The sequence below is a fragment of the Lactuca saligna genome, chromosome 3 (genome assembly GCF_052625555.1).
Source record: "Lactuca saligna cultivar CGN05327 chromosome 3, ASM5262555v1, whole genome shotgun sequence".
In the NCBI taxonomy this organism is placed as follows: Eukaryota; Viridiplantae; Streptophyta; class Magnoliopsida; order Asterales; family Asteraceae; genus Lactuca; species Lactuca saligna.
Window position 1 is genome coordinate 50459853 of NC_136419.1, and position 14644 is coordinate 50474496.

At 44.7% G+C, this 14644-nt stretch overlaps 1 protein-coding gene across 1 annotated transcript; it reads right to left on the reverse strand.

Moving 5' to 3' along the window:
- Nucleotides 1-11661: 11661 nt before the first annotated feature.
- Nucleotides 11662-14162, reverse strand: LOC145036508 (cysteine-rich receptor-like protein kinase 43). The gene is made up of 6 exons (XM_078984967.1): nucleotides 14018-14162; nucleotides 13735-13871; nucleotides 13008-13215; nucleotides 12674-12911; nucleotides 12426-12576; nucleotides 11662-12271 (listed from the first exon to the last, which is right to left on the reverse strand). The coding sequence occupies exons 1-6, from the start codon at nucleotides 14079-14081 to the stop codon at nucleotides 11819-11821; spliced, it is 1251 nt and encodes a 416-aa protein (XP_078841093.1). The 5' UTR covers nucleotides 14082-14162; the 3' UTR covers nucleotides 11662-11818.
- Between the last annotated feature and the right edge of the window lie 482 nt (nucleotides 14163-14644).

The following is a 14644-nucleotide window of genomic DNA, read 5'->3' on the forward strand; positions in this document are numbered from 1 at the left end:
AAACCATAATATGAGTATCATAACATAAAAAAAACATACGCGATGTATCCCAAATCATAATAAACTACTGTTCGGAAAACTGTATCATACTATATCAAATCCAAAACAACTAAAACCATCCCCAGGATAAAAGCTAAGCTGTGGTGTGTGCGATGCTATCACCCCGAGCTCTTCCCTTTGCTTGCGGAAGTACCTGAAACCAAAACTGAAACTGTAAGCACGAAGCTTAGTGAGCTCCCCCAAACTACCACATACCATACAATAACATATAAGTACATATTGGGCCTCGCCCACTGCATCGGGCCGAAGCCCGGAAACTGCATCGAACCGAAGTCCGGAACTGACTGGGACCTTGTCCCCTGCATCGGACCGAAGTACGGAACTAACTGCATCGGACTGAAGTCCGGAACTGACTGCATCGGACCAAAGTCCGGAACTAACTGCATCGGACCGAAGTCCGAAACCGACTGGGACCTTGTCCCCTGCATCGGACCGAAGTCCGGAACTAACTGCATCGGACCGAAGTCCGGAACTAACTGCATCGGACCAAAGTCCGGAACTAACTGCATCGGACCGAAGTCCGGAACCGACTGGGACCTTATCCCCTGCATCGGACCGAAGTCCGAAACTAACTGCATCGGACCGAAGTCCGGAACTGATTGCATCGGACCAAAGTCCGGAACTAACTGCATCGGACCAAAGTCCGGAACCGACTGGGACCTTGTCCCCTGCATCGGACCGAAGTCCAGAACTGACTGACTGAACATAGCATAGCATAACACATCAACTAGCATGAACACATATACGACATACTACATCGGGCCGTAGCCCGGAACACATAACACTTAACGCATAAAACATAGCACACAAATCCTGTTCGAGCCACGAAGGCATCAAACGTACTAGCTACTACATCGGACCTAAATCCGGAAACTACTGCTAACTGAATGGGCCGGCATTGTGGCTTAGACCCGTTCCTACTGGAAGGAAACTCACCTCGTAAGCTGGCTGCTGAGTGTGTGGCTCGGGAAGCTAACGGCTGCTGCTCCTGAATCTCCTCGGCTACAAGTCCATAAACACACTCAATCAAATACTAAACACTGCGCTTGGGGTAAAATGACTCTTTTACCCTTGGTCAAAGTCAACTCTCTTTTGGGCTGACTCGCCGAGTTGGGCCGCCCAACTCGCCGAGTCCTACTCTCACTTCTCAGTTCTACACGCTGCTACTCGTCGAGTGTGGCATCGACTCGACGAGTACCCACTTGATCCAAGAACTCAGACAATCTTCATCCGACTCGCCGAGCCGTATGAACATACTCGACGAGTTGTTCTTGATCTTAAGAAGATTGCCTTGGACTCGCCGAGTTGTATGAACAACTCGCCGAGTCCCTCCATCACTGAGTCTACTCTCAACTTGTTGAGTCCACTCTCTAACTCACTGGATCCACTCGACACTGATAAAAATGAAGGAATTGGGAACTCGCGACCCAACTCGCCGAGTCGTTCTTCCCGACTCGTCGAGTTGCCACCATGCAACTGATTTTTACTCGATTTTGCTTGAATCCAACACATACCATTGATAGATCTGAGTCCAATAAGCTGATTTACCACGTAAAGTTTCCAACTTTACGTGTACAACCTCATGAATAAGGGAAATAAGGCTAAAAGATGCATAAAATGGGTAGATCTATGGTTAATATGCAAAGTAACTCCAAAAAGGCAGTAGATCTGGGCTCTACAACACCCAATCATTCAGATCTAAAGATATCTCGACTTATTAAGGCATTCATGCAAACATAAGGCTTGGAACAAGCATCAACGAGATCTTAGGAGAGCTCTAATGGAGGTTTAAAGCATATAACAAGAGGGGAAATCCGAAAATACCTCAAATAACTCAGATTTGCCCTTGGATCTTTGCACTACACCTCTTCTCCTTGCTCCTTTCTTCTTCTCCTTCTTCTTCTCCTTCACAAAATGGCACAAAACACTTAGCTCACACAAGGGTGGATTTGGGTTCTTTCTCACAGTGTTCTCAGGGTGAGGGAGGCGAGAATGGGGCTATAAGGTGACTTAAATAGTGGGCAACCCGGGGATTTAGGGTTTCACCCAGACGGGTGGATCGCCGAGTCAGGGATATGGACTCGTCGAGTCCCCGGCTCACGCGTGCTCGAAGTCGCGACCCTACTCGGCGAGTCAGGCTATGAACTCGCCGAGTCCCTCTTGCAAAACTTACAACAATTACCAATGAATTAACATACTGGGAACGGGTCGTTATAATTCTCCCCCACTTGTCTCAGACTTCGTCCTCGAAGTCTGCTTCGGCTGGATCTGCAAATATCTCTGGGTAGTGCGCTCTCATCTCCTCCTCAGCCTCCCACGTCCATTCAGACCCCTTCCGGTGCTGCTACTGCACCTTCACTAGCTGAATTACCTTGTTCCTCAAGGTCTTGATCTTCCGTTCCAGAATCGCGACCGGCCTCTCAATATAATTCAGGCCGCTATCAACCTGAATGTCCTCTAGGGGAACGACTGCTGTCTCATCCACCAAACACTTCCTTAACTGTGACACGTGGAAGGTGTTGTGGATCTGACTAAGCTCCTCAGGAAGATCTAACCGATAAGCAACCCGACCCACCCGGGCCAAAACCCTGAAAGGACCAATATATCTGGGGCCCAGCTTGCCCCACTTCCGGAACCTGATGACACCTTTCCAAGGTGAGACTTTCAGAAGAACCATATCTCCCACCTGGAACTCCAAGTCCGAACGCCTCCTGTCAGCGTAGCTCTTCTGCCGACTCTGCGCAGTCTGCAGCCTACTACGGACCTGCTGGATCAACTCATTCGTCTTGAGCACCACTTCGGTGCTCCCGATGACTCGCTGACCGACCTCGCCCCAACAAATCGGGGTCCTACACTTCCTCCCATACAGCATCTCAAAAGGAGGTCGATCAATACTCGCATGATAACTGTTGTTATACGAGAATTCCGCTAACGGAAGATACGTATCCCAACTGCCCCCAAAATCTAGAACACATGCCCTAAGCATGTCCTCAAGAGTCTGAATCGTCCTTTCGCTCTGCCCGTCAATCTGAGGGTGGAAAGCGGTGCTGAAATGGAGACGAGTACCCATCTCATCGTGGAACCGCTTCCAGAATCTGGACGTGAAACGAACATCTCGGTCCGACACCATCGATACCGGCACTCCATGACGTGCCACAATCTCCCGCACATAGATATCGGCTAACTTTTCCGCCGATATACTCTCCTGAATCGGAATAAAATGAGCACTCTTCGTCAACCGATCCACTACTACCCATATCGAGTCCACTCCACGTGCGGTCCTGGGGAGTTTGGTGACAAAATCCATGGTGATATCCTCCCATTTCCACACGGGAATGTCTAACGGCTGCATCTTGCCGTGAGGTCTCTGGTGCTCCGCCTTGACCTTCCGGCAGGTTAAACATCTCTCAACATACCAAGCGACGTCCCGCTTCATGCAGGGCCACCAATAATCATGTCGAAGATCTCGATACATCTTCGTCGCTCCTGGGTGGATAGAAAATCGAGACTTATGAGCCTCGTCCACCAATACTTGCCGTACCCCACCCCAGTACGGTACCCACACCCTACCATGAAGCGTCAACAAACCCCGACTGTCGTAATCAAATGAAGCTACTCGGCCCACTATCCTCTCACACTTCTGCCTCTCCTCCTTGAGGCCCTCCATCTGAGCCTCCTTGATCCGCTCCAACAACGGAGTGATCACTGTCATCCTCATACACAGATCTCTGATAGGGGCCGTCGACACCTAGCGGCTCAGGGCGTCGGCCACCACATTGGCCTTCCCTGGATGATAAAGGATCTCACAGTCATAGTCCTTCAGCACGTCCAACCATCTCCTCTGCCTCATGTTCAAACTCGGCTGATCCATAAGATATCGCAAACTCTTGTGATCCGTGTATATAGTACAACAGACCCCATAAAGGTAATGTCTCCAAATCTTGAGGGCAAATACAACTGCCCCCAGCTCCAAGTCGTGGGTAGGATAATTAGCCTCGTGAGGCTTCAACTGTCTCGAGGCATAAGCTACCACATGGCCTCGCTGCATCAATACTGCTCCCATACCTGTGATCGAAGCATCACAATAGACTACGAAGTCCTCTACTCCCTCTGGCAAGGTAAGGATCGGAGCCTCGCACAATCTCTGTCTGAGAGTCTCGAACGCCGCCTGCTGCTCAGGCCCCCAACGAAAAACCACCGACTTCTTGGTTAGTCGGGTGAGCGGCACTGCTATCTTGGAGAAGTCCTGAATAAATCTCCGATAATACCCTGCTAGCCCTAGGAAGCTCCGAATCTCAGATGGAGACCTCGGGACCTCCCACTGCATCACGGCCTCAATCTTGGCCGGATCTACCAAAATACCCTTCTGGTTGACGAGATGACCAAGAAACTGCACCTCGTGCAACCAGAACTCACACTTGGAGAACTTTGCGAAAAGTCTCTCCCTCCTCAAAGTCTCCAACACCTCCCGCAGGTGCTCCTCGTGCTGCCCCTGTGTCTTGGAATATACCAAGATGTCATCTATGAATACTATCACCGACCGATCCAGCATCGGTCTGCACACGCGGTTCATGAGATCCATGAACACGGCTGGGGCATTGGTGAGCCCAAATGGCATCACCACGAACTCATAATGACCATACCGGGTCCTGAAAGCAGTCTTCTGTACATCCTCATCTCTAACCCTCATCTAATGATAACCGGAGCGTAGATCGATCTTGGAGAACCAAGACGCTCCCTAAAGCTGATCAAACAAGTCATCTATCCTCGGAAGTGGGTAACGGTTCTTCACCGTTACTTTGTTCAACTCCCGATAATCAATGCACATACAATGCGACCCATCCTTCTTCCTCACAAACAGGATCGGCGCTCCCCAAGGCGAACTGCTCGGCCGAATGAAACCCTTGTCTAACAGCTCTTGCAGCTGTGTAAACAACTCCTGCATCTCAGGGGGAGCTAGTCGATACGGTGCTTTGGCTATCGGAGCCGCACCAGGAACTAGGTCGATCCTGAACTCAACCTGCCTCTCTGGAGGTATCCCCGGCAAATCCTCGGGAAACACATCCGGGTAGTCTCGAACAATAGGAACATCATCAATCGTCGTCTTGCCCTTCTCCCGGGCATCCAAGACGTAAGCTACAAAACCGGCGCAACCTTGCTGAACATAGCGCCTCGCCCTAGCGGTGGAACAAAAGATCGGTCCACGCTGTGGCCTCTCGCCCTGAATCACTAACTCTCCCCCACTGGGAGTGCGAACCCTCACTAGCTGAAGCTCACAATCAATCACCGCCCCATTGGGGCTCAGCCAATCCATGCCCACAATAACTTTATTCCCTCGCAGGGGAATAGGTACCAGGTCCACTGAAAACTGCTCATCAAATATCTGAAGAGTACACTCCCTATGTACTCTGCCGACCCTCACGGTCCTATCATCTGCTATCTCAACCTCTAATGGACAATCCAGCTCCCCTGGAGCTCTGCTAAATCTCTTGCTAAGCGCAAGCGATACGAATGATCGGGTAGCCCCCGAATCGAACAATACCAAAGCAGAAATGCCGTTCACCGAGAACGACCCTAAATAGAGCATATCATCAAGTAATATTCAAACGATAATAATAATTAAAAGATGAAGGAAAGATACCTACCCGTCACCACATCAGGAGTCGTTTGCGCCTCCTCTGCTATCATCTGAAACGCCCTACTCTTCGCCACTGGCGCATCAGATCGGCCCTGCCGGCCATCTGTAATCCTCAAGGTGGCAGGGGCAGGTGCAACCACCTTCCCTGCTGCAGCTAAACTGGGACACTGGGACTTTTTATGTCCCCTTTGATTGCACTGAAAGCAAATCAGATCTGATGCTGTAACCGTAGTAGCAGGGGCCGTACAATCCCTACTCAAATGCCCAGTCCGACCGCACTTGTAGCAGCCGGAACTCCCTGCCTTGCACGCCCCCTCGTGCAATCTCCCACACTTGCCACACCGACCGTGGCTCTGCTGACCCCTGGACCTGTGATCTGAAACCTTGGGCTTTTTGCCCACACTGCCTGAACCCGAAACCGCCTCCGGTTTCCTCTTCTTCTCAATCTCGAGATCAATCTCCCTCTCCCAAGCTCTAGCAATCATGTCGTCCAGCGTTTTACAACTGGACCGGCTCACAAACATGCGGATGTCACTCCGCAACATCTCATGATAACGGGCCTTCTTCATCTCCTCATCGGCTGCATACTGAGGAACAAAAAGGGCCCTCTCCCTGAACTTGGCGGTGATCTCCGCCACTGTCTCGGTAGTCTGGGTAAGGTCCTGGAACTCCCTAGCTAACTGCTGCACCTCAATGACCGGTGCAAACTCCGCCCTAAACCTGGTAGAGAAATCAGCCCAGGTCATGGCATCCAATGCCGCATCATCCCCGATGGCATGTCCGACCTCCTCCCACCAATCCCGTGCCCCGTCCTTCAGAAGACAGGACGCCAATCTGACCTTGTCCCCCCTCGGGATACCTGCTAGTGCGAAAAGCGTTGGCCACATCCGCCAACCATCTGGTACTCGCTATGGGGTCCCGCGCCCCATGATAGTCTGGAGCTCCGCATGCCCTGAACTCCCTGAACGTAAGTGTGCGCGACCCCATCACGGCCGCCATCTCAGCACGGAAAGTACTCAATCTCTCATCCATCAGCTCTAAAATACCCTCCTTGATCGAACCGAAGATCACAGGAGTCTGCTCCAGTATGATGCGGGTAACCTCAGAAGAAAGGAACTCTCTAGTCTGCTCATCCATCTGCCCGACCTCCAGGCCTGATCCCGATCCTGATCCCCTTCCGGCATCTGAGCTGCCGACTGCTGGTCTCGGACGCAAAACTACCATTCTGAAACATATCATAACAACATCAGAACACTGAAATATCTCAAGGGATCATGACACTGCTACTAGCTTCCTGGTCTTGTCTTGGCCTTCCTTGATTCGAGTACGGATCCTCTGCTTTCAGTAGTACGGGCCCATACTACCTTCCACATTTATCCGTACTTTCCTCAAGAACTGCCTTGACTCCACCAAGTCACTTCTACTACTGCTATTCTCTACTACTCTCATCCTAGGCTTGCCCTAGGGAAACCTCAAGCTCAACACGACTGGTCCTCAGCTGCTGTAGGTCTCCTCATAATGCCAGTTAGCCACCACCTAAACACCATCACATGTGATGAGGATCAGATAATCCTTCAAGTAAAAGATCCGTCCCTACAACGGTTGGACTCAAACAAGAGCTGCGCAATAGGGCCAGTTCCAGCACTCTGGGATTATTCAAACCTGATCACATGTGGTGTGACGTGTTCACCTAATGGCTAACTCCCATTACTCAGAACCCCACCAAGCACGAAGCAAGCAGCATTCGGATAAGGGAAACAGACTCAGGCCAAACTATTCTCATAACAAGAAACTGCACTAGCATAGGATGCTAAGCTTCCACTAACAGGCATAACCTAATCAGGCTATCCTACTGCTGTCTACTCAGTACTAGCATGCAATACTCATAAAGCTGTAACACATAAGCAGGCACATAAGGCATTCTCCTAGATCCTTAGTCCTATACTAGCATGTTGTTCTACTGAAACTGAAACTAAACAATTAACTTGTATGGGTAATTTGGGAGTACTTACTTGAGCTCGGCTGACCGCATGCACACACCTCTATCTTGTTAAAAACAATTCTTTCTTTCTAAGTGCTTTCAAAATTCTTTTTGGTAAAACATTTTTATTTTACTAAAATCCTTTATTTCCCTTAGTTTGAGTTCAGATACACCCGGAAGTGTATCCGAATCCCTCAAACCAGGGCTCTGATACCAACTTGAAACGACCCAAAAATACGACCCAAAAATTTCGTTTTTCAATGTAATCAAAACCATAATATGAGTATCATAACATAAAAAAAACATACGCGATGTATCCCAAATCATAATAAAATACTGTGCGGAAAACTGTATCATACTATATCAAATCCAAAACAACTAAAACCATCCCCAGGATAAAGCTAAGCTGTGGTGTGTGCGATGCTATCACCCCGAGCTCTTCCCTTTTCTTGCGGAAGTACCTGAAACCAAAACTGAAACTGTAAGCACGAAGCTTAGTGAGCTCCCCCAAACTACCACATACCATACAATAACATATAAGCACATATTGGGCCTCGCCCACTGCATCGGGCTGAAGCCCGGAAACTGCATCGGACCGAAGTCCGAAACTGACTGGGACCTTGTCCCCTGCATCGGACCGAAGTCCGGAACTAACTGCATCGGACCAAAGTCCGGAACTAACTGCATCGGACCGAAGTCCGGAACCGACTGGGACCTTGTCCCCTGCATCGGACCGAAGTCCGGAACTAACTGCATCGGACCGAAGTCCGGAACTAACTGCATCGGACCAAAGTCCGGAACTAACTGCATCGGACCGAAGTCCGGAACCGACTGGGACCTTGTCCCCTGCATTGGACCGAAGTCCGGAACTGACTGACTGAACATGGCATAGCATAACACATCAACTAGCATGAACACATATACGGCATACTACATCGGGCCGTAGCCCGGAACACATAACACTTAACGCATAAAACATAGCACACAAATCCTGTTCGAGCCACGAAGGCATCAAACGTACTAGCTACTGCATCGGACCTAAATCCGGAAACTACTGCTAACTGAACGGGCCGGCATTGTGGCTTAGACCCGTTCCTACTGGAAGGAAACTCACCTCGTAAGCTGGCTGCTGAGTGTGTGGCTCGGGAAGCTAACAGCTGTTGCTCCTGAATCTCCTCGGCTACAAGTCCATAAACACACTCAATCAAATACTAAACACTGCGCTTGGGGTAAAATGACTCTTTTACCCTTGGTCAAAGTCAACTCTCTTTTGGGCTGACTCGCCGAGTTGGGCCGCCCAACTCGCCGAGTCCTACTCTCACTTCTCAGTTCTACACGCTGCTACTCGTCGAGTGTGGCATCGACTCGACGAGTACCCACTTGATCCAAGAACTCAGACAATCTTCATCCGACTCGCCGAGCCGTATGAACATACTCGACGAGTTGTTCTTGATCTTAAGAAGATTGCCTTGGACTCACCGAGTTGTATGAACAACTCGCCGAGTCCCTCCATCACTGAGTCTACTCTCAACTCGCTGAGTCCACTCTCTAACTCACTGGATCCACTCGACACTGATAAAAATGAAGGAATCGGGAACTCGCGACCCAACTCGCCAAGTCGTTCTTCCCGACTCGCCGAGTTGCCGCCATGCAACTGATTTTTACTCGATTTTGCTTGAATCCAACACATACCATTGATAGATCTGAGTCCAATAAGCTGATTTACCACGTAAAGTTTCCAACTTTACGTGTACAACCTCATGAATAAGGGAAATAAGGCTAAAAGATGCATAAAATGGGTAGATCTATGGTTAATATGCAAAGTAACTCCAAAAAGGCAGTAGATCTGGGCTCTACAACACCCAATCATTCAGATCTAAAGATATCTCGACTTATTAAGGCATTCATGCAAACATAAGGCTTGGAACAAGCATCAACGAGATCTTAGGAGAGCTCTAATGGAGGTTTAAAGCATATAACAAGAGGGGAAATCCGAAAATACCTCAAATAACTCAGATTTGCCCTTGGATCTTTGCACTACACCTCTTCTCCTTGCTCCTTTCTTCTTCTCCTTCTTCTTCTCCTTCACAAAATGGCACAAAACACTTAGCTCACACAAGGGTGGATTTGGGTTCTTTCTCACAGTGTTCTCAGGGTGAGGGAGGCGAGAATGGGCTATAAGGTGACTTAAATAGTGGGCAACCTGGGGATTTAGGGTTTCACCCAGACGGATGGATCGCCGAGTCAGGGATATGGACTCGCCGAGTCCCCGGCTCACGCGTGCTCGAAGTCGCGACCCTACTCAGCGAGTCAGGCTATGAACTCGCCGAGTCCCTCTTGCAAAACTTACAACAATTACCAATGAATTAACATACCGGGAACAGGTCGTTACAATCCATGCATGGTACGCTAAGCGTACTCATGAAGTACGCCCAGCGTACTTAAGGGGATTATTTTACAATATATGAAATTTCAAGGGCTTCAAGGGTATTACCTAATTTGGAATGTTACACACAGGTATCAAGAGGATGTTAAAAGTATTCATTGTGGATTTTATCCGAGTATTACATGATGAAGAAGTTTGGGCGTGAGATTTGCATGTATTGTTGTTGTGTGACATAGTACATAGTATGAGAAGAAGTTATACCTCGAAAATATTTTTTGTATGGTACTTTCGTTTGGAGCATGAATTAATTATAATAAATTTATTACTTATGGAAGATGAAGTTATGTTAATCTTTTATTTGCAAATATTTTTTGCATGGTACTTTTGTTTTTGATGCATGAATTAATTCTAATAAATAGATTACTTATGGAAGATGAAGTTATGGTAACCTTATATTAGGAAAAAAAATCAAATTTACTCATTAAGTAATTTAACTTAGGGATGTTGACTTAAAATGGTAGCATTGTTCTCATGTCACCTTCTCTGGCGACATGATTTTTATGGAGATATGAGTTCATCTTCGAGTTCATCCAAGGATTATTTTATTTTTTGGATTTTTCGAGTTCGTCCACGGATTCGAGTTTCCAAATCAAAGTAATAAAAAAATACAAAAGATTGAGTTTATCCATTGCTTTTTTCATCTGAATCTTGAGTGTGGAAACCCATTTGACCTATCACCGAAAGAAAGTGATTCTGTTCCCTCTCTCTCTCTCTCTCTCTCTCTCTCTCTCTCTCTCTTTTAGGATTCCGAGGATGGGCCTGATCGAGTTCTAGGGTTTGAGTTCCATCATATCATTTACGTGTTTTAGAATCTTTCAGGGTTTATGAGTTCTAAGGTTTGAATCTTTCAGGCCCGTGTTTCAGAATGAAGCTTTGAATGGAGGTTGTAAACATTTTTTTTTCTATATTTCGTGTTTTAGAACCAAACCCTAATACAATTTCGATTTGGGGTTTTCGAGCTCTATTGTTAGCGTTTTCTAATTTTTAATGCTTTAAAATTATAACATAGTTTATATTATGTATATATTTCGTCACTTATATTTATTTTTGTAAATATTTAATCATTTATATTTTTCTTTTGTATACATTTTGTCACTTATGTCTTTTACTTTGTAAACATTTAGTCACTTATATTTTAGTTTTTGTACAAAATAAAAAACATAACTAACTAAATACATACAAAAAAAAAAAAAAAAAAAAAGAACATAACGACTAAACTTATACAAAAGCAAACATAAGTGACACAATCTAAAATATGCTACCCTTTTAAATCATTATCCATTTTTTTTCAAAATCTTGAGTAGTTATTTTTTTTTTTCTCTCAGATTAGATTGATAACTTGAATTCTTTCGGTTTCTTGTGTAAAAGAGATGTGTTCAAACAAGCCTGAAAAAAAATAATATATTGTCCGAGAAGATGATTGGATGCTTGCTGGAGATGCTAATGCCGCCGAAAAATCCATATTTTTGCCAAAATCCTTCCAATATGTGAGCGGGAGAATTTTAAGAAAATTACATGAACATTTCACGAAAAATCTACTCAAAACGAAACATTAGATTTTCTCATTAAGTCCCCCCAAAACAATCAATATTTGTATGCTAAATACCAATTAGACCTTGTTATTTACTTTATATCCTTCCCAAATCTACCCTACTAATTTTTGTACAAAAATACTATCCAAAATTTTCATATATTATCTAGTAAAAAACCTATTATTATCTACGGGCCGTTTCCCATAAGGGTCCGATACAGGACCTGTGGAAGTTGACCCACGATGCCTATGCCGATGATCGGAACTTGAAATTACACGGGCAGATGAAGTGGCAGTTCCAGTGGCGGTGGTGGTGGCGGCAGTGGTGGTGGAGTTGGACCCGCCGGAAGTCCCTTCTGAAGAAAATGCATCGGGCTCACGAGACCGTCTGTGTCTCGAGCCCAAGTACCCGGGTTGGGTTGGTTCATCGAGCGTGGTTGGCTTTCGGGATAGCATCAGCACCACACGGCTCATTGTGGGCCGTATATGATGATCATATTGGGTGCATAATAATCCAATCTTTATGCAAGTAGCTACTTGATCAGGATCAGCTGAAGAAGCCAATCTTGCCTCCAAAATTTCAAGTCCTTTTCCCTTCTTGTACATCTTGTATGCCTGTAAAAAAAAAATATAGTTAGGGACGGAATCACAAATTCCAATTCCGATGGAATCACAAATTCCAATTCCAATGGAATCACGTATTCCAATTCCGACGGAATCCGCGATTCCAAAGGAATGCGGAAAAAGTAAAAACTATTAAACATCTTACCCAATCAAGAAGATTTACGCAATCGGTATCAAGGTTGAAAGTAAAGTTCTTTTGACCACTAATGAGCTCAAGAACCACCACACCAAAGCTATACACGTCTGCCTTGACCGATAGAATACCTTTCATGACATACTCGGGTGCCATATATCCACTATACCGAAAAGGGTAAAAATGTAATTAATTCACTTAAACCATGCCCAAAAGAGCAAACTATGTCGAAATCGAGTGACCAAAAAAAAAAAACTTACTTGGTACCCGCTACACGAGTGTTCACATGAGTTTGATCTTCAGGATAAAGTTTAGCCATACCAAAATCAGCAATCTTGGGTACCCATTTTTCATCTAATAAAATATTACTAGCTTTTATATCTCTATGAATAATGCAATCATGTGCATCCTCATGAAGGTAAAGTAAGCCTCGTGCTACACCAGAAATTATGTCGTATCTACGCTTCCAATCCAATAATACATCACGCGTTGTAGATTCTACATCAACAAGATCCCACAATCATTTTTTAAATAAAATTGAAGAAGATTAAAGTCAAAATTGAATAAAAGTTTGGTCAAATATCAAGGACTTACTGAAAAGAAGCTTGTCTAAGCTTTCATTAGGTACGTATTCATATACCAAAAGCTTCTCGGGGGACACACAATACCCTAATAAGCTCACAACATTACGGTGTTGTACACGTGCCAATAATTTGGCCTCATTTACAAACTCTTTTTTCCCTTGATTTGAGGTGTGTGATAGCTTCTTCACAGCAATTTCCACTCCATCATTGAGTTTTCCCTATACAACCAAAACACTCAATTCACTACAATAAGATTATGAAATTATATAAAACTTGGATTCCTAAGAGATGCGTATTTCTTTTTCTTGTTTTTATATTCATCCGCATTGAGGTGCAAGTTTAGTTGCTTTCTTATAAGTTAGCACCGAAATGTTGTTTAAGATTATATCAGAATGCTAATACATCTTCTTATTTTCCACCGAATTAGTAAATTGTCCTTATTCTAATTCGCATTTGGAATCATTCGTTTCTGAAAATCCAAATCACATAGAAAGATAACAAAAGAGTCAAGTTAACAACATACAAGGATGTCCGTTGCAATGCTTCAAAAGTTATTACTTTTTTAAACATCTCTGACAACTGCTTATAGTTTGGAAGGATAGAACAAAAAAGTTAATTGTCCCAAATTAATCAATCGTTCGTATTTATCAATAAAGATGGTTATTATGGAACGATACGCCAATTAAGAATGGTGAAACGAAAAGGGTGTATAGAAAGATAGATAGATAGATAAAAACCTTGAAAACAGGGCCAAAACCCCCTTGACCAAGCTTTTTATCAGGATGGAAATTTTTTGTTGCGGAAACTAGGGTTTGAAAAGTGAAAACTTTTTGATCTTGAGAAGCGAGCTTTGCCAAATCTTCTTCTTGGCTTTCTGATAACCAATTCAAATACAATATCTTTAACAAACAGATCATCGAGATGAAAAAGAAAAACGAAAAACGAAAAACGAAAAGGAAAAACCTTCATATTAAATGCAATAGTTGATGAATTATGCAAAAAGGAAATGATTACTCTTACCTTTATTCGAACTGGAACTGAAGGGGTTGATGATGTTGCGGAAGAAGTTCTTGGATTTGGTCATGCTTTTTGCTGAGTGGAGGAGTCCATGAACAAACAAAATAATCAAATAAAAAAAAGAACTTGAGCTGTGTTTATGGACAAGAAGATAATTTGGGTTTTGTTGAGTTTATGGTCAACAAGGCGCGTTGACACAACATCATTTTCTCAAAATCTTTAATTTTCGTTTTTATCTATTGCGGATTTCAGGTGCACTGAAACAGGGTATTTTTTTTTGTAATTTTATTATCAATAAATTTATTATCAAGTTTATTAAGGTAGTGTTTGTTTTTTGTCTGTAGATCTGCGTAGTCTCTTCTGTCTGCGCCATGCAGACCATGCGCAGACATTAGCTTTCGCAGACTGTTTGTTTTTTTGAATACTGCAGACCTAAAAATGTCTGCGCGCTCTCTTCTTGGCGCAGATGTAGACCAGAGTCTTCTAACATCTTCTAGCCTAAAAAAAACATATATATCTTTATTTTTTTCAAGTTTTTTTTTATTTATATTTTTTCCAACTTTATTAATGATAAACAATTTGAAAAAAAATTACAAAACTTAAAGAAAAAAATGTTTGACGATACAAAAA

Bases quoted from the DNA above. Each gene is read 5' to 3' on its own strand.
- LOC145036508 (XM_078984967.1), bottom strand. From the start codon at position 14,081: ATGACCAAATCCAAGAACTTCTTCCGCAACATCATCAACCCCTTCAGT. The intron at 13,872-14,017 runs GTAAGAGTAATC...ATTGGTTATCAG, and splicing joins CAGTTCCAGTTCGAATAAAG to AAAGCCAAGAAGAAGATTTG. The intron at 12,577-12,673 runs GTAAGTTTTTTT...TTTTCGGTATAG, and splicing joins ACTCGTGTAGCGGGTACCAA to TGGATATATGGCACCCGAGT.